We start from the raw sequence: 20,397 nt of genomic DNA on the forward strand, positions 1-20,397 counted from the left end.
GTTCCTTTGGAGAACTGCACAAACCGGAAGAAGTCCCTGACCCGCTGTTCCCAGCATACGTCGCGCCGCCTCAAAACGTTTCTCTTATTGGAGGAAAATCTGCCTCTCTTACCCTAGCAACAAGAACGCGCGCTGAAAATGGGCGGGACCGAATGTTCCCTTTGGCCAATCGCTTTCCACTTTCCCCAGCCTCTGTTCCTGGGTGGACCAATCAAAAACAGCTAGTGCAGTAGTCTTCCTGAACCTCCGTTCTCGAGCGACTGTCCAGCCCTTCCGGTTTTTTCTGCGCAACATCCGCTAGAATCTGGTAGGGTCAGAGAGCCGGCCTAGTCACTACTGCGCGACTGACGTACTTGTTTCCGGCCCATGGGGCCAGGCTGGGCTTCGCTGCTGCCCACAGCCGGTGCCGGCCAGCCTGCTGCCATGTCAGACACAGACAGCGATGAAGATTCCTCCGGAGGAGGCCCATTTTCTTTAACCGGGTTCCTCTTCGGCAACATCAATGGAGCCGGGCAGCTGGAGGGCGAAAGCGTCTTGGACGATGTGAGGCGTGGGCGTGAGGCGGAGGGGGGTGCGGCTGGGGAGAACCGGAGGCGTGGCGGGCGACTGTTTAGGAATCGGTGAGAGAGGGTGTTTTAGCCCGTTCTCGGGGCGCAGAGCATCCCCTTCTCTTGGGTTTGAGGAGTAGCGGAGAGAGGCGAGAGCGAAAGCGCTCCCGAGAGCGCGCGCTCAACTCCGAGGAGAGAGGAGGAGAAAAGGGGAAAACGGCTAAGTGCCTGTCACGGTCGCCGAGGTGTTTGGTTTGTACTAGGTTCAACTATTATATACCCCACCTGCCTACTTGCCTGGTGGGGTATATAATAGTTGAACCTAGTACAGTTATCTGAACCGTTCCCGTGTGAGATATTGAAGAAGTCTTGGAACACTGTTTTCCTGGCTTCCTCCGTTGATCGGGAGTGGCTTCAGAGCCAAGGCTATGGATGGAACCTGTGGAGTTTGGATCGGATCTCTGTGCAATTTAGGTTTCCTGGACATTTCTTGCGTGTGATGTCACTTTGAGCACATTGTGAAGTCATGTTTCAGATGGATTTGTGACTCTGCCATGAACAAGGCAAATTCACCTTTGTGCCAGACCTTCAGGTTTAGTTGTCTTTCGACAAGCATGCTCTCCCTTTTTCAGGAGTGTAAGAAACACCTTGCCGGCCTGGGGGCTTTGGGTCTGGGCAGCCTCATCACTGAACTCACGGCAAATGAAGAACTGACTGCAGTTGAGGGTACCCTGGTAACCGATGAAGGTGAAGTGTGGGCCGTGAGGAGGACCGTGCAGGGCAGGGGAGGAGACTAGCTTTTGTCCACTTACATCTCTGTGGGAATTATCTACGGAAGTGAGAATTCCTTGCTTTTTATTGAGCTGTCTCTTTTCTGTCCTTAGGCTGGATTCAGAGTAGAGAAGATGCTGTGGACTACTCGGACATCAATGAGGTGGCAGAAGATGAAAGCCGAAGATATCAGCAGACGATGGGGAGCTTGCAACCTCTTTGTCACTCGGGTGAGTCTCTCTCTCTCTCTTTTTTTTTTTTTTAGTGACAGGGTCTCTCTGCATAGCCCTGCCTGCTCTGGAACTCGCTAGGTATACCAGGATGGTCTAGAATGCATAGAGATCCACCTGCTTCTTCCTTTGTGCTGGAATTAAAGGTGTTCCCCACTATGCCTGGCATTCTTTAATGTTGTAGAATTAGTAGTGTAGTGAATTTGCTTCCTGGATAAATCTGTTTGGGCCTCTGATGTCTGTGCTTGATCTTTGTCATTGTTCTTTACTGTCTGTGCATTTGTTTTGTCTGCTATTCCCATTGTCAATTCAGTACAAGTAGTAGGTATTCTCTTTTACCAAACTCAGGCCTTTATTCTCATACTCTTCAGTCTCAAATTGTTGGCTGATAACAAGGGTAATATTTGATCTTTTTTTGTTGCTGTTTTACTTTTTTTTTTAGAGACAGGGTTTCTTAGCTGTGGAGCCAGTCCTGGAACTTGCTCTATAGACCAGACTGGCCTCGAACTCATAGAGATCTGTCTGCCTCTGCCTCCTGAGTGCTGGGATTAAAGGTGTGTGCCACCACTGCCTGGCATCATTTGATCTTTTTAAGCGCCAGTAGGTTTGAGATACTATTAGATGGTCTTCAAAGTTAGTGACCAAAACAAACCCAGTCTTTGTCCTTAAAGAGTTTATAGATTAAGAAGGATTAAGTTTACAGTCTCATGTCAATGAGCAACTCATTCCCCTAATACATTTTTTCTTCCTCATAATTTAAAGGTTTCCTCAGCTATATTTTAGAATTAAAATCCCAGAATTGGAACAGGTTTGTTTGTTTTGCCTCTGCCTTCAGAGTGCTAGAGTTAGTCTTTTTTAAATACATTTTTTATTGATATTTATTGAGCTCTACATTTTTCTCTGCTCCCCTCCCTCTGCCCTCCCTCCTTCAGCCCTCCCCCAAGGTCCCCATGCTCCCAATTTACTCTGGAGATCTTGTCTTTTTCTACTTTCTACTTCCCATGTAGATTATATCTATGTAAGTCTCTCTTAGTGTCCGCATTGTTGTCTAAGTTCTCTGGGATTGTGGTTTGTAGGCTGGTTTTCTTTGCTTTATGTTTAAAAACCACCTATGAGTGAGTACATGTGATAATTGTCTTTCTGGGTCTGGGTTATCTCACTCAAAATTATGTTTTCTAGTTCCATCCATTTTCCTGCAAAACTCAAGCTGTCGTTATTTTTTTCTGCTGTGTAGTACTCCATTGTGTAAATGTACCACATTTTCCTTATCCATTCTTTGATTGAGGGGCATATAGGTTGTTTTCAGGTTCTGGCTATGACAAACAAAGCTGCTATAAACATAGTTGAGCACATGTCCTTGTGGCATGAATGAGCATCCTTTGGATATATACCCAAAAGTGGTATTACTGGGTCTTGAGGAAAGTTATTTCCTAATTTTCTGAGAAATCTTTACGCTGACATCCAGAGGGGCCTGTACCAGCCTGCATTCCCACCAGCAATGCAGAAGTGTTCCCTTTAGCCCACAACCTCTCCAGCATAAGTTGTCATCAGTGTTTTTTATCTTTGCCATTCTTATAGGTGTAAGATGGAATCTCATAGTTGTTTTGATTTGCATTTCTCTGATGACTAAGGATGTTGAACATTTCCTTAAGTGTCTTTCAGCCATTTTAGATTTCTCTGTTGAGAGTTCTCTGTTTAGGTCTGTACTCCATTTTTTTTAAATATTATTTATTTATTACGTATACAATATTCTGTCTGTGTATATGTCTGCAGGCCAGAAGAGGGCACCAGACCTCATTACAGATGGTTGTGAGCCACCATGTGGTTGCCGGGAATTGAACTCAGAAGCTTTAGAAGAACAGGCAATGCTCTTAACCACTGAGCCATCTCTCCAGCCCTGTACTCCATTTTTTTATTGGATTATGTGATCTTCTGATGTCCAACTTCTTGAGTTTTTTGTATATTTTGGAGATAAGACTTCTGTCTGATGTGGGGCTAGTGAAGATCTTTTCCCATTCTGTAGGCTGTCATTTTGTCTTGTTGACTGTGTCCTTTGCTTTACAGAAGCTTTTCAGTTTCAGGAGTTCCCATTTATTGTTTCTCTTAGTGTCTGTGCTGCTGGGGTTCTATTTAGGAAGTGGTTCCCTGTGCCAATGTGTTCAAGTGTACTTCCCACTTTCTCTTCTATAAGGTTCAGTGTGGCTGCCTTTATGTTGAGGTCTTTGATCCATTTGGACTTGAGTTTTGTGCATGGTGATAGATATGAGTCTATTTTCATTCTTCTACATGTTGATATCCAGTTATGGCAGCACCACTTGTTAAATATGCTTTCTTTTTTCCATTTGATATTTTTTGCTTCTTTATCAAAGATCAGGTGTTCGAAGATGTATGGATTGATATCCGGGTCTTCTATTTGGTTCCATTGGTCCTCCTGTCTGTTCTTATGCCCATACCAGACTGTTTTCAGTACTTGTAGCTCTGTAGTAGAGTTTGAAGTCAGGGATTGTGATGCCTCTAAAAGTTCTTTTATTGTACAGGATTGTTTTGTCTATCCTGGGTTTTTTGCTTTTCCACATGAAGTATGAGAAGTACCGTTCTTTCGAGGTCTTTGAAGAATTTTGCTGGGATTTTGATGGGCATTGTGTTGAATCTGTTAAAATTAGTCTTGTACCATCACATTCTACTTTTATTTTTTTATTTTTAGCCAGGGTCCCATGTAGGCCTCAAAATTAATAAGTAGCTGAGATTAGTTTTGAACTGCTGTTATTCCTGCCTCTGTCTCCCAAGTTCTGGGATTACAGGCATGTTTTATGTTGCTTGACTTGGAAGAGATTTTACTATTTCTCTATTGTATGTTGTTTTTTTTTAAGACAGGGTTTCTATGTGTAGCCTTGTCTGTCCTGGAACTAGCTCTGTCGACCACACTGTCCTCAAACTCACCCACCTCTCCCTCTCTAGTGTTGAGATTAAAGGGCAAAACATGTATATTTGGATTTAAATTAGTAGGGTGGGAGGCAGAGGAGGTAGGTAGATTTCTGAATTTGAGACTAGCCTTGTCTACATAGAAAGTTTCAGCACAGCCAGAGATACATAGAGAGATCTGGTCTCAATAAAAAAACTCACAAGGATTAATAAGGGTGATTATTATTTTGTGTGTGCATCACAGCACATGTGTAGAGGTCAGAGAACAACTTCATGTAATTGGTTATTTCCTTCCATTTCTTTTTTTTTTTAATTATTTACCTTGGTGTTTTGTCTGCATGTATGTGTGAGGGTGTGAGATTTTCGAGTTCCAGACAGTTGTTAGCTGCCATGTGGATGCTGGGAATTGAACCCGGGTCCTCTGGAAGAACAGTCAGGGGCTGGAGAGATGGCTCAGTGGGGGCTGGAGAGATGGCTCAGTGGTTAAGAGCATTGCCTGCTCTTCCAAAGGTCCTGAGTTTAATTCCCGGCAACCACATGGTGGCTCACAACCATCTGTAATGACGTCTGATGTCCTCTTCTGGCCTGCAGACATATACACAGACAGAATATTGTAAACATAATAATAAATAAATATTAAAAAAAAAAAAAAAAAGAACAGTCAGTGTTCTTAACCGCTGAGCCATCTCTCCAGCCCCCTTCCTTCCATTTCTACATGGGTCATAGTGATTGAATTCACTCAGGTGGCCAAGCTTGTGCAGAAAACTTCTTTTTCTAATGGGTTGTCTTGTTGACTAGGAGGCTCTTTGTTTAGATTTATTTAATTTTATGTATAGTAATGTTTTGTCCGTGTGTGTGTTTATGCATTGTCCATAGATGCCAACTGGATGTGCTGAAACTGAAGTTACGGATGGTGTGAGCCACCATGTTGGTGCTAGAAATCAAATTCAGGCTGTCTGGAAAGATTAACCAGTGCTCTTAGCCACTGAGTCATCTCTCTAATCCCCCCCTGCTTTAAAAGAGTCCCCCCTTAAAAGAGTCATATCTTTATTATATTTTTTTTTTTTTTGGTTTTTCGAGACAGGGTTTCTCTGTGGTTTTGGAGCCTGTCCTGGAACTAGCTCTTGTAGACCAGGCTGGTCTCGAACTCACAGAGATCCGCCTGCCTCTGCCTCCCGAGTGCTGGGATTAAAGGCATGCGCCACCACCGCCCGGCTACCCTTTATTATATTTTTTAAATGTGTTTTTATTTTTGTGGGTGTGGGTGTTATGCCTGCATGTGTATATGACACCAGATGTGTGCCTGGTTCCCTTGGAGGTCAGAACATGTCAGATCCCCTGGAACTAGAGTTATGGAAGATTGTGAGCTGCCTTGGTTTTCTGCAAGAACAGTAATTGTAGGGCCTGGAGAGATGGCTCAGAGGTTAAGAGCATGGGCTACCCTTCCAGAAGTTCTGAGTCCAATTCTGAGCAACCTAATCATAAAGCCTTTCATTCCCAAGTGTTGGCATCAGAGTCATGTTCTACCATACTGGCTAATAAGGATGACTGTTGAAAAGGAAAATATGTAGAACCAAAGAATATTTGGGCCATTGAGGTAGTATATGCCTGTAATCCCAATACTTAGGTTGTATGAGACCTTGTATCAAAACATTGAAAACAAAATATGGGGCTGGAGAGGTGACTCAGAGGTTAAGAGGACTAGCTCTTCCAGAGGTCCTGCGTTCAGTTCCCAGCAACCACATGGCAGTTTACAACCATCTATAATGGGGTCCCATGATTTCTTCTGGTGTGCAGATGTACATGCAGACAAATCGCCCATATTCATAAAGCACATAACAAATTTTTAACCAGGTGTGGTGGCACACCTCTAATCCCAGCACTTGGGAAGCAGAGGCAGACAGATCTCTGAGGTCAAGGCTACCAACCTTCGTGGAATAAATTCCAGGACTACACAGAGAAACCCTGTCTGGAAAAACCAAAACAAAATATGTTCAGGACCAACTATTGAGTACTACCAATAGTTTACAAGCACTGAAAAGAATGAACTACTGCCAAAATATATACAGGAAAAGTGTATCAGAGGCTTGGGAACTCTAAGGGAAACCCTTTTTTTTTTTGTTTGTTTTTTTTTAGATTTTTCGAGACAGGGTTTCTCTGTAGCTTTTGGTTCCTGTCCTGGAACTAGCTCTTCTAGACCAGGCTGGCCTCGAACTCACAGAGATCCTCCTGCCTCTGCCTCCTGAGTGCTGGGATTAAAGGCGTGCGCCACCACCGCCCGGCTTTTTGTTTTATTTTTTAATTTTAGAAACTGGGAAAGAATATTCAATTAGGAGATTGAAGAAGGTGGAAAGAAAACCCAGTATGATTAGGAAAAGGAGCAGTGGATCAAAAGGATTCACACAATTCCTGAACGTGCTCATACTCCATTTGACTATACCATATCTTTTTTTTTTAATATTTATTTATTTATTATGTATACAATATTCTGACTGTGTGCATGTCTGCAGACCGGAAGAGGGCACCAGACCTCTTTACAGATGGTTGTGAGCCACCATGTGGTTGCTGGGAATTGAACTCAGGACCTTTGGAAGAGCAGGCAATGCTCTTAACCACTGAGCCATCTCTCCAGCCCCCTATACCATATCTTTTTGAAGGCAGAAAGCTACATATTCTATGTATTATTTTTATATTTTGTTGACTATTTGAGATAGATTATATAGCCTGACTGGCCTCAAACTCAGCTACCTATTTCTGCCTTCCAAGTGCTGAGATTAAAGGAGTCTTACACACACACGAACGCACAAACACACACACACAAGATTTTCTGTGTGTTCTTAAATGATGCATAGTATTTCTATGGTGCTTTACATTTTTGAGATCTGAAGGACGCTCAAAGGTATTGTATAGAGCTTTTCATATTGAGATTACTTTTATTTCATCAGATTATGATGAAGATGACTATGATGCTGATTGTGAAGATATTGATTGTAAGTTGATGCCTCCCCCACCTCCACCGCCAGGGCCACTGAAGAAAGAGAAGGACCAAGATGGTATTACTGGTGGTAAGTAAAAACTGTTTATTTTCTTTTTTTTTTAACTTTTTTTTTTTTTTATTAAAGATTTCTGTCTCTTCCCCGCCACCGCCTCCCATTTCCCTCCCCCTCCCCCAATGTTTATTTTCTTTTTAGGACTGAGTTTCTATTCATCAAAGCAGGCTTTTTTTGACATGCTTAAGGGTATTTTTATTTTTTTTTTATTTTTTTTTTAAATATTTATTTATTTATTATGTATACAACATTCTGTCTGTGTGTATGCCTGCAGTCCAGAAGAGGGCACCAGACCCCATTACAGATGGTTGTGAGCCACCATGTGGTTGCTGGGAATTGAACTCAGGACCTTTGGAAGAGCAGGCAATGCTCTTAACCTCTGAGCCATCTCTCCAGCCCCTATTTTTAAAAAATATTTTAGAAAAGAAAAAAAAAATATTTTAGAAAAGGATGGCACTTCTCGAAAAAAAAAAGTCATATAGTGTCAAATACTGATATTGAGTAGAAATTTTCCTTTTAAATGTTCAATAACACACAGTCAAGAAATAATAATTTAATGCAGTGCTTCTCAAATTAGGCTGCCCATCACATTTACCTACTTGATTATTCTGGAGTATTTGATTCAGAAGATCTGGGATAGAGCCCAAGAATTTTTTTTTTTTTTGGATTTTTTGAGACAGGGTTTCTCCGTAGCTTTTTGGTTCCTGTCCTGGAGCTAGCTCTTCTAGACCAGGCTGGCCTCGAACTCGCAGAGATCCGCCTGCCTCTGCCTCCCGAGTGCTGGGATTAAAGGCGTGCGCCACCACCGCCTGGCTGAGCCCAGGAATTTTTGTTAAGAGTTTCCGAAGAATTTTTTTTTTTTTTTGAGACAGGGTCTTACTATAAAGACCCTCCCTGGAACTCTGTATGATAGGCCAGGTGGCCTTCAAATCTGTAGCAATCCTTCTGTTTCTGCTTTCTTATTGCTGGGATGACATGTGTGAGCTATCAACAGTTTTTGTTCCCCAAGACTTTTTTTGTTTGTTTTGTTTTGTTTTGTTTATGTTTTTCAAAATGTTTTCTATGTAACAGCCCTGGCTGTCCCGGAACTCACTCTGTAGACCAGACTGGCCTTGAACTCACAGAGATCTGCCTACCTCTGCCACCTGAGTGCTAAGATTAAAGGCATGTGCCACAATCACCCAGCTTCCCAAGACTTTCTGATGCAACTAATTTATATGCTTGTATTTGGAAATTATGGTTTTAAAAACTTTTAATCTGGGCATGGTAGTGTACACCTATATTCCCAGTACTCTGAAGGGAGTAGGATGACTGCTAGTTTGAGGCTAGCTAGGACAATATAACAGAACCCTGTCTCAAATCACACAGTCTTCTGGAATGTAGCATTACTTAGATTTCAAAGACTAATAAGTTCTTGAGTTGTCAGCTCACTATTCTTATCCCTTATAACAGTAATAATGCTATCTTAGGTCAGAAAACAAGAGAGAAACAGCACCTTGATTTTTGGAACAGGGACTTACTGTTTATCCCTGACTGGCCTATAACTCCATGTAAAACAAGTCAGCCTTGAATTCACAGAGATTTACTTGCCTCTGCTTCCTGAGTGCTGGGATCTAAGGTGTATGCCACCATGCCTGGCCCTAATCTTCTATATTTTGAGGCTATGTTCATATAAATTCCTCCAGTTGGTGCTCTGACGGTTTCTTTTAGTTTGCAAGGTAAATGTTATCTAACTTTGTGTATGGAATTTATTTTTTTGTTACTCTGTGAGCTTAACAATTCTCCATCTTATAGATCACTGAAATAAACATAACAGGGCCTGATTAATGTGAAGTATTAATATAATTTTGATACTAATCACAATATTGGGCACAGTTTGGTCATTTATGGAAAGTAGTAAATGTAGTAATAGTGTTTGTTTTCTCTCATCATAACCCTAGGGTACCAGGTCCAAGGTGAGTTGGGGATGGTGGGAAATAATAAATTGGATGAGTTTTTTTGGGGCTGCATACTAGTAATCTGGGTGCTTGGGACTATATCCCCTGCCACAGAGCCATGCATATTAGCTTAGAAGGGGTTGTTGGCTGAATTTGAGGAAATGTGTTCACAGTTACATTCCAAAGGGGTCTCTCTTCCTTGTTGCAGTGTCTGAAGATGGAGAAGGCATCATCTTGCCCTCCATCATTGCCCCTTCCTCTTTGGCCTCAGAGAAAGTGGACTTCAGTAGTTCCTCTGACTCAGAATCTGAGATGGGACCTCAGGAAGCAGCACAGGCAGAATCTAAGGATGGAAAGCTGACTCTTCCATTGGCTGGGATTATGCAGCATGATGCCACCAAGTTGTTGCCAAGTGTCACAGAACTTTTTCCAGAATTTAGGCCTGGAAAGGTACTTTGTATGGAGACTATCCATTAGGAAAACTGACTTCTTCCGTATTCTAAGTTCTTTTGTTATAATACTGAATTTATAGTGCATGAGATTTAATGACATACTTATTCAATGATAGATAATTATTTGTATAGGAACTTTTTATACTGTATTAAACCATATTTTGAAGTTGTATGTATTCATAGGAAATGTGGCCTGGAATGTCTCAAAAAAACAGTAAATAATTCTATTAGTGGCTAGTAAGGTGGCTCATTGGATAGAGGCACTTGCATGCATGCCTGGGCATCTGGGTTTACTCTCTTGAATCCTGTAAATTGAAGAGAACCAACTCTTGAGACTTGTTCTTTGACTTCACACATGTATTATGGCATGTTTTCCTGCACATGTACACATGCACATACATAAATACATGACTAAACTGGGTGATGATGGCGCACGCCTTTAATCCCAGCATCTGGGAGGCAGAGGCAGGTGGATCTCTGTGAGTTCGAGGCCAGCCTGGTCTACAAGAGCTAGTTCCTGGACAGACTCCAAAGCTACAGAGAAACCCTGTCTCTAAAAAAAAAAAAAAAAGCTAAGGATTAGCCAGACATGGTGGTGCATGCCTTTAAACATAGGCCAGGGCAAGTGGATCTCAAGTTTGAGGCCAGCCTGTTCTGCATAGAGAGTTCCAGGTCAAGACTACATAGTGAGACTGTGTCTCAGAAAACAAAAATAAAACAAAGCTAAGAACTGGGAATGTAGCTCTTGATAGTGTAAGTCCTTGGGCTCAAAGCCCAGTATTGCATGAAAAAGAAGGGGAAAAAAAGAAATTGTCTTACTAAGGGACAATACTTTTATGGTCTGAACTTAGGACTCCTCGTTTTCTCCCCTGCAATTGAATAGATCACTTGAGTTTTCCAGACACCAAATCTCTGGCATAATGGTATATTCTGTGTTTTAGGTGTTACGCTTTTTACGTCTTTTTGGACCAGGGAAGAATGTCCCATCTGTTTGGAGAAGTGCTCGGAGAAAGAGGAAAAAGAAGCACCGTGAGCTTATACAGGAAGAGCAGATCCAGGAGGAGGAGGAGTGCTCAGTAGAACTAGAAGTCAACCAGAAATCTCTGTGGAGCTATGACTATGCTCCACCTCCACCTCCAGAGCATTGTCTCTCTGATGATGAAGTAGGCAAAGTAGACATGGGGGCATGCAGAAAGCTCTCTAGCTTGTGTCAAAGTTGGAACTAACACTTTAGCATTAATTGATTAATTAATAATTAATTGATAAAGCATTACTAGTCAAGCTTGGTGGCATATGCCTTTAATACCAGCACTTGAGAGGCAGAGGCAGGTGGATCTCTGAGTTCAGGTCAACAAGGCAAGTTTCAGGCCAGTCAGGACTACATAGAGAAACCTTGTCTCGAAAAACCAAAAGAAGGGAGTTCTTCGCTAATTATCAATAATAATTATGAGTTGCACTTGGGAGGTAGAGGCAGGCGGATCTCTGAGTTTGAGGCCAGCCTGGTCTACAGAGTGAGTTTCAGGACAGCCAGGGCTACACTGTCTTGAAAAATCAAAAAAAAATTATGAGTTAAATGTAGTGGTCTCACCTTTCCTATTGTAACAGAAAAATATTTGGTGGGGCAGGGCAGGGTAGATGATGATACTTTGCTAAATATAAAGCTATGACTTGTAGACAGAGTTTGCCATGAAATACCTCTATTTTTTTATATTCTCATTTCAGGTAAAAATTCCTATTCAGGAATCCTTGTGGTTCCTCTAAGTCACCTTATAATTGTTAATTTTCTGTAGTTGTGGGTCATCTGGAATAGGAAAGCCCCACCTCTACATCTTTGACTCTGTTGTAGATCACAATGATGGCTCCTATAGAATCCAAGTTTTCCCAGTCAGCTGGAGACACAGATAAAGTGATGGATACCAAACCAAGAGTGGCAGAATGGCGTTATGGACCTGCTCGGCTGTGGTACGATATGCTAGGTGTCTCTGAAGATGGCAGTGGGTTTGACTATGGCTTCAAAATGAGGAAGACTGAACATGAACCCACAGTAAAATGCAAAATGATGACGGTAAGCAACTCTGGTATATAAGAGAAGAATCAGTGTGCTTAGAGTTTTATATATATATATATATATATATATATTTTTTTTTTTTTGGTTTTTCGAGACAGTGTTTTGCTGTAGTTTTAGAGCCTGTCCTGGGATTAGCTCTTACAGACCAGGCTGGCCTTGAACTCACAGAGATCCGCCTGCCTCTGCCACCAAAGAGTGCTGGGATTAAAGGCATGCGCCACCATCACCCGGCAAGTTCTATAATTTTCATTAACTTCTCAACTTGGAAGTTCTTGGGTAAAATCTTTATTTAGTAGGTGATTTGCATAATAGGGTATATCATCATGTAACTAAACTTTATTCTATGGATTCTGTTTTGAAATGGGTACAGTTCCAAAGTAGAAGTTGGAGAAGAGACAGATTCTTTTTTTCTTATCAGGTAATTTGCATAAGTAGAGCATCACTTTTTTCTGTGCTAGTGATTGATCCCAGGGTCTTGCACATGCCAGGCAGGTACTCCACCACTGAACTACATTCTCAATCCTTGGTTTTTTGAGACAGGGTCTTATTATGTATACCAGACTGACCTCAAACTTTGAATTCTCCTTTCTGTCTCCCAAGTACTAGGATTGCAGTTATCTGACACTAAGTCTGGCAAAGCACCTCTTGTGATATCTCATGAATCATTTAAGATTTGGATTGGGAACTTTGACCAGTGACTGATTTATTTTTTCTACTTGTACAGAAATTAAGGAAACTTGAGGAAAGCAATAGCATTGATCTTCTGGCAGATGAAAACTTCCTAATGGTGACACAACTGCATTGGGAAGATGATATCATCTGGGATGGCGAAGATGTCAAACACAAAGGAACAAAACCTCAGCGTGCAAGTTTGGCAGGCTGGCTTCCTTCCAGTATGACTAGAAATGCTATGGCCTACAATGTTCAGCAAGGTGCGCTTCTATGCCAGCAGTATCTAGCACACAGTTCTTCATCTCAGTCATTTTAACTAATCCTAGTTATGATCTTATAGGCTGTTGAGGGATAGTGAAATGCTTTAAATCTAATCCCTGATTGTTTTTTTTCTCATGTTTGTTTATAAAGACACTTTATCATTTTATAATTTTTCTCAACCATGAAAACTGTCAAAAAGAAATTCTGATATTGTAGAGATTATCATTATTAACTTTTTGATGTGTTTTCTTTTGTTTGCTGCATGTATCTGGTTGAGTTTAATTAGTTAATGTTGAGACAAGGTCTTGCTCTGTACCAGAAGTTAATCTGGAACTCACTATTTTCCTAATTGAAACTTCCTAAGTACTACTATTATAAGTGTTTGCTGCCATGCCTGATTTGAGTTCAATGTCATACGTACTGTTTTCGTTCCTCTTTTTGGTTTTTGTTTTTCGAGAAAGGGTTTCTCTGTAGCTTTGGAGCCTGTCCTGGAATTCGCTCTGTAGACCAGGCTGGCCTCAAACTCAAAGAGATCTACCGGACTCTTGTCTTCTAAGTACTATGGTGGTGGCGTTCTCATTGGAGAATATCTTATATTTCAGGCTGGCCTCAGGTTTTTTTTGTGTGTTATTTTCGAGACAGGGTTTCTCTGTAGCTTTGGAACCTGTCCTGGAACTAGCTCTTGTAGACTAGGCTGGTCTCGAACTCACAGAGATCTGCCTGCCTCTGCCTCCCAAGTGCTGGGATTAAAGGCGTGCACCACAACCACCCGCTTAGCCTCAGATTTGCTTCAATCTTCCTGCTTCAGTCTCACAAGTGCTGGGATTACATGTGTAAACCACTACACCCATGCTATACTGTGGTTTTTCTCTTGCTTTTTTGTTTATTGAGACAGGTTCTCATTTTGTAGTCCTGGTTGGTCTGGAACTTTTTATGTGTAGAACAGACTGGCCTACATTTATAAAGATATACCTGCCATTGCCTCCCAAGTATTGGGATTAAAGGTGTATGCCACCATGCCTTGTTGATTTCTTAGCATAATTTTATGTGTAAGTTTTCAAAGTTGTTCATATAAATGTTTAAACTCACAGAAACTATTCACTATTTATTGAATCTTTAAATAAAAAAATGGTTTTAAACATTTTTATCTTATCTATGTCAGAGCCATCAGTTAGACTTCAAAGAATCTTTAAATAAGTCCTTGGCGATCTCTAAAATTGTTCTTGGTGATTTTGGTAACCCTTTAACCAACCATGAGGATGGGGACATATTAAAAATTTGCCTTGACTAATTGACTCTTTGAGGCAGGGTTTCATTTATTATTTGTTTGTTTGTTTGTTTGTTCATTCATTTATTTATTTACCTATTGGTTTTTCGAGACAAGGTTTCTCTGCGTAACAGTCCTAACTGTCCTGGTACTAGGTCTTGTAGACCAGGCTGGCCTCAAACTCACAGAGATCCACATGCCCCTGCCTCCCGAGTGCTGGGATTAAAGGCATGTGCCACCACCGCCCGGCAAGGCAGAATTTCATGTTATGGCCCTGGCTGGCCTACTACTTGTCATGTGTGTAGTCCAGGCTTGCCTTGAATTTGAATTAATCCTTTTGCCTTAGCACCTTGAGTACTGTGATTAGAAGTTAATGCCAGGAAGCATTTAATATGGAAAGAAAAAAAGATGCAGAACAGCATATTTAAGTATTCCATTTGTAAAAATGAAAAACAACTGTATAAACAAAAATCTTACTAAAAGAAAATATACTAAAGATTTTGCAGTGGTTATTTCTAGTTTTTTTATTTCTCTTTAAGCCATTCTGTATTGTCCACATTTTCTTAGTTACCTTGGATTCATTTCACAATTCAGGCCACGCCACCATAGATTTTTTCTTAAAGTCTTACAGTATATAGCTCATGCTGGCCTAGAATTCAGTATTCTCAGACCCTACCTCTTGAGTGCTAGATTATACATATGTACCACCACTCCCAACTCAAAAATGTCTTAAATTTTTTTGGCTTTTTCAAGACAGAGTTTCTCTGTGTAGCATTTGCTATCTTGGCACTGGCAACTAGCTCTGAAGACCAGGCTGGACTTGAACTTAGAAATCCATCTGCCTCTGCCCCATAAATGCTGGGATTAAAGGCATGATCCACCACTACCTGGCAAAAAAATGCCTTAATTTTAAAAATCTTATGGAAAGATTTTTCTCTTCAATTCTAGGTAAATATGTTATTAGTTGCATAGTTTTTCTTTTGAAGTTTTGGTTTTTTGGGACAGAGTCTTACTGTGTAGCCCTGGCTGGCCTCCACTTATCCCTGCCTCCCAAGTGCTGAGATTAAAGGAGAGTACCACCATACCCAACTCAGTTATATAATATTTTTGATGCAAGATCTCGGTGTGTAGTCAATCAGGCCTCAAGCTCACTATCTTTTTTTAATATTTATTTATTTATCATGTATACAATATTCTGTTGGCGTGTATGCCTGAAGGCCAGAAGAGGGCACCAGACCTCATTACAGATGGTTGTGAGCCACCATGTGGTTTCTGGGAATTGGACTCAGGACCTTTGGAAGAGCAGGCAATGCTCTTAACCCCTGAGCCATCTCTCCAGCCCCCAAGCTCACTATCTTTCTCTCATCTTCCCAAGCTTATAATGTTCTTATTTTATACATAATGTTCTTAGAAGTCCATTTTTCTTACTTACCAAAAATTGCTTTGTTAACATAGTTAAATACCAATATTTATATATACCTATATGCCAATATGTATATATAGTTTACTGATAAGGGGTTTCACTATGTAGCTGTGGCTTTCCTGGAATTCACTCTGTAGACCAGACTGACCCAAAAGTTTTTTTTAAATATTTATTTATTATGTATACAATATTCTGTCTGTGTGTATGCCTGCAGGACAGAAGAGGGCACCAGACCCCATTACAGATGGTTGTGAGCCACCATGTGGTTGCTGGGAATTGAACTCAGGACCTCTGGAAGAGCAGCCAGTGCTCTTAACCTCTGAGCCATCTCTCCAGTCCCCCTGACCCAGAACTTATAGAAATCTGCCTGCCTCTGCCTCTAGAGTGCTGGGATTAAAGATGTGTGCTACCACCTCCAAGCTCATTATAATTTTTTATTTAATTTGTTTATTTTTTTATGTGCATTTACTGCAGTTATGTCTGTGTGGGGGTATCAGATCTCCTCGAACTGGAGGTACAGTGGTAAGCTACCATGTGGGGCTGGGAATTGAACCTGGCTCCTCTGAGGAGCCACTGCTCTTGACCATTGAGCCATCTCCAGCCCTTCACCATAATTATTTAGTTAGTCCCTTAGTAAGTGGGCTGCTTAAGTTTTAACTATTATGAACAATATTGCAGTGAACATTTTGTCAGCAGTAGTTTCTGTCAAAGTGAGATGTACATGATATCTAGTAGGTTCCTTTTGAATAGCTGTATGAGTACCTACACTAATATTTGTTCTTTTTCTATTTGCTAGAATCGTGACTAAAAGGAATATTAATGTTTTGTTTGTTACTGTTTTCTCCTTGTTTTGGCCAGGTTTTGCAGCCACACTAGATGATGATAAACCTTGGTATTCCATTTTCCCCATTGATAATGAAGATCTGGTATATGGACGTTGGGAGGACAATATCATTTGGGATGCCCAAGCCATGCCCCGGATTTTGGAGCCTCCTGTTTTGACACTTGATCCCAATGATGAGAACTTGATTTTGGGTATGTTGATGACAGAAGCCAGTGTTGTTTATCTTTGACATCTTGCTATTAATGTCAAAAGGCAAAAGGATACCAAAAAGGTTAGAGAGGCCAAAAACTAGAAACTTTTTTTTATTAATTAAATGTATTCATATATTTTATCATGACTGCAGTTTCCCCTCCTTTTCCTCCCTTTCCCTCCCCTCCAAACTAAAATCTTTTAGGTAATGATTTTTTTAAAAACGTTATAGGGGTTTCGAGATGGCTCAGAGGTTAAGCGTATTGACTGCTCTTCCAGAGATCCCAAGTTCAATTCCCAAAAACCACATGTTGGCTCACAACCATCTATAATGACATCTAATGCCGGGCGGTGGTGGCGCACGCCTTTAATCCCAGCACTCGGGAGGCAGAGGCAGGTGGATCTCTGTGAGTTCGAGACCAGCCTGGTCTACAAGAGCTAGTTCCAGGACAGGCTCCAAAACCACAGAGAAACCCTGTCTCGAAAAACCAAAAAAAAAAAAAGATCAGATATGTAAACTGGGCTTGGTGGTACATGCTGTTAATCCCAGCATGGGAGGCAGAGGCAGGTAGATCTATGAGTTTGAGGCCAGCCTGGTCTACAAAGTGAGTTTCAAAGGATCTATGGCGTTAGAGGCCAGCCTGGTCTACAAGAGCTAGTTCCAGGACAGGCTCCAAAGCTACAGAGAAACCCTGTCTCGAAAAACCCCCCCAAAAAAATATATCCTTTAAACCAGAGCGCTGCCCATGACTTGTTTGCCTTGCAGCAGCAAGGGCTACACAGAGAAACCCTGTCTCAAAGAAAAAAAAAATCACGCATGTAGTTGAGTGAATTACAATAACCTGGAAATAGAGTGAGAGATCCACTTAGAAACTCATAATATCCATGGGAAATAGGAATTTTTGTTGAACCTGGTGGCATGTGTTCCAACTACTTGAGAGGCCAAGGAAAGAAGACTGTAAGTTCAAGGATTTTATAGGCAACAGAATATGTTCCAGAGCAGGTTTGTCAACTTAGTGAGATCCTATTTAAAAATAATGCAAAAGGAGGTCTAGAGGGCTGGAGATGTAGTTCAGTGGTAGTCTTTGCCTAACTTGTGTTAAACCTTAGTTTCAATCCTTAGTACTACATAGAGCGGTGGGGAAGAGGTGGGAGGGTTGAAAAAAAGGAGAAAGGGAAGAGGAGGAAAGAAAGAAAGAAAATGAGCATTTAGGGATAGCAATTCCAAAGTTTTTTGGTTACATTCTCAGAGATCCCCGATGAGAAGGAAGAAGCTACTTCTAATTCTCCTTCCAAGGAGAATAAGAAAGAATCATCTCTGAAGAAGAGTCGAATTCTCTTAGGAAAAACAGGAGTCATCAAGGAAGAACCACAGCAGGTTTGTGGAAAGAAAAGAACTTGGTATTTAGAAGAACAAAGAAAGATAATAGGAAAGAGTTGTCTGACCGAAGCTTATTTGATCTATCATTAGAACATGTCTCAGCCAGAAGTGAAAGATCCATGGAATCTCTCCAATGATGAATATTACTATCCCAAACAACAGGGTCTTCGAGGTACTTTCGGAGGGAATATTATCCAGGTACAAATAGCTGCTTTGTTTTGATGGAGGATGTGGGTAAATCTTGCCTAGGAAGGAGTTAGTGTTTATCTCTGTGGTAATAGGGGCGGCGGGGCTGCGTTCCCAGCACCCCGGCCGCCTGCTCGGCTAGCTTATGCCCCAAAATAATTACACAGACACTGTATTCTTTTAAGCACTGCTTGGCCCTTTAGCTCTAGCACTTACAGGCTAATTCTCACATCCCGATCAACCCATCTCTAATAAACTGTAGCACCGGTCTTACCGGGAAGATTCTAGCCTATGTCCATCCTGGGTCGGAGCTTCATAGCGTGTGTCTGCCCAGGAGCCAGGAGCATGGCGTCTCCCTCAGGCGTCTGCTCCCGTGAGGAGAGCTGTCGAGACTCTGAGCTCACTTCCTCTTCCTCCCAGCATTTTGTTCTGTTTACTCCTCCCACCTATCCTCTAACCAATAAAATGGGCCAGGGCAGTGCCTTTATTAGCCAATGACCTTCCTCCATCATTTCCCCTTTTTCGGTTTAAACAAAAAAAAAAAAAGGCTTTAACATAGCAAAATTACATATAACAAAACAGTTATCAAGTAAAAGTTACAATAATCTTTATCATAACGAAGGAAAACTATAACTATAACTAACTATTCTTAACTCCATCAAAGACTCCAGAAAGATATATTACCTAAGTAAACAAGAACTAAGAAACTTCAAACTCTAGAAATGACAAACACATCTCGCTGCCTGGACAGTCACCCAAAGTTTTTTTGTACCATTGGGGCATCCATCTTCAGCCTTCAGGCCCATGGTATCCAGCAGACATTTCCATAAAGCAGGAAAATTCAAAGTCAGTTCAGTCACTATCTGTTGTGTTCTGCAGAATGTCTCGCAGACTCTTTCAAAATGAATCAGGAACCCCGAAAGATCATCTCACCTTAGGCAAGTTCAGTAGTCCTCTCTCTGCGGGTTCTCTGTGTCCAGTTTATGCAATAGTCCAGGCAAGAGCAGTTTCTTGCCCAAATGGCTATCAAACTCCATAAGGTGCCTCTTCGATGCCCATCTTCCTCTTGAAGTACATTGGTGCTGCCAGGAGCAGAGTGTCTCATTGTCATGAAAAGTCCTAAGTTATTAAAACATTAAATGTCCTATTCTGTAATCTTTGAAAGATATGAAGAATGTCTATCTAAATTATATCTCTATATATCTAGAAAATCTAACTAACATGACTACAAGCTTTACTATTATCGAAGATTATCCATTAACAACCTATATTTCTTAATTATACAGTACATATTTAAATGAACTACACAATCACAATACCTTAATCAAAATCAGAAACACTTATACATATAACAAAATTGACCTTAAATTTAAATCACTAAAACAAAATCCATATCAATGTAAATTATTCATATCTCTATCATATCCCCCTTTAAATGTAAAAGGACGTTTATAAACCATATTTGGGAACATGGGCGCAGTTTTTTCTCTCCAAACTGCTTCCTGCTGAATGGGGGCGTCGTTAATTAGGTCTTTCATGATATAACCTTTGTGCTAGTTTCATCTCAGTTGGCAGTTGAGCGAAGCAATTTTCTGAAGATGTTCACTGCAACCCTTCAGGAGGGCGTGGTCCATCATACCAAATTGGAATAGAAGAAATGAACAGCGTCTCATCCTCTATGAAAACAAAATAAGAAACTCTTTTCCAAAGTATCATATCCTTAGATCTAAATTCAAAATATCTATGTTGGATTAGTTCAGCAGCCTTTATAAATAAATATCTTTTAGCAGCTGTTGCTCCTTCCTCAGCATTCAAACAATTCAAAGGGAGCATAATAGCATACAGTATCAAAATTCTCTGTGTATTTTCCATCTTTGTGCAGCTTTGTTTTAACCTCTATTTTGTTTATTTTTACTTTTAACTCTTTGCTTTTTGAGACAGGTTCTCTGTGTCTTTGACCTGAAGTAACTCTGTAGACCAGGTTGTCTTTGAACTCTCAGAGATCCGCCTGTCTCTGCCTCCCAGGCATTCGGGATTAAAGGTGTACACTACTAAACCTTGAACTCACAGAGATCTGTTTGTCTCTGCCTTCTAGGCACTGGGATTAAAGGCATGTGCTACCACACACAACAACTCTCTTCCTTTTTTTGTTTTTTACTTTAAGAACTTCAACTTTTAGTCTGCATATATTTTTAA

At 41.0% G+C, this 20,397-nt stretch overlaps 1 protein-coding gene across 4 annotated transcripts in view; it reads left to right on the forward strand.

Annotated features, from left to right (window-relative positions):
- The first annotated feature begins 321 nt into the window (after window positions 1-321).
- Window positions 322-20,397, forward strand: part of LOC121444953 (transcription initiation factor TFIID subunit 1) — a 77,779-nt gene continuing 57,703 nt past the window's right edge. For all 4 annotated transcript variants that reach the window (XM_041646909.1, XM_041646907.1, XM_041646908.1 and 1 more), the window contains exons 1-11: window positions 322-543; window positions 1,181-1,295; window positions 1,433-1,549; window positions 7,417-7,536; window positions 9,667-9,908; window positions 10,852-11,073; window positions 11,757-11,975; window positions 12,703-12,910; window positions 16,460-16,636; window positions 17,885-18,012; window positions 18,106-18,213. In XM_041646909.1, coding sequence (XP_041502843.1) covers window positions 367-543; window positions 1,181-1,295; window positions 1,433-1,549; window positions 7,417-7,536; window positions 9,667-9,908; window positions 10,852-11,073; window positions 11,757-11,975; window positions 12,703-12,910; window positions 16,460-16,636; window positions 17,885-18,012; window positions 18,106-18,213 — 1,833 coding nt within the window. In that variant the 5' untranslated portion in view covers window positions 322-366. The remainder of the gene's footprint in view (window positions 544-1,180; window positions 1,296-1,432; window positions 1,550-7,416; window positions 7,537-9,666; window positions 9,909-10,851; window positions 11,074-11,756; window positions 11,976-12,702; window positions 12,911-16,459; window positions 16,637-17,884; window positions 18,013-18,105; window positions 18,214-20,397) is intronic.

This window comes from Microtus oregoni, unplaced genomic scaffold (genome assembly GCF_018167655.1).
Source record: "Microtus oregoni isolate MIOR12 unplaced genomic scaffold, Mior012 000150F_ref0000365, whole genome shotgun sequence".
In the NCBI taxonomy this organism is placed as follows: domain Eukaryota; kingdom Metazoa; phylum Chordata; class Mammalia; order Rodentia; family Cricetidae; genus Microtus; species Microtus oregoni.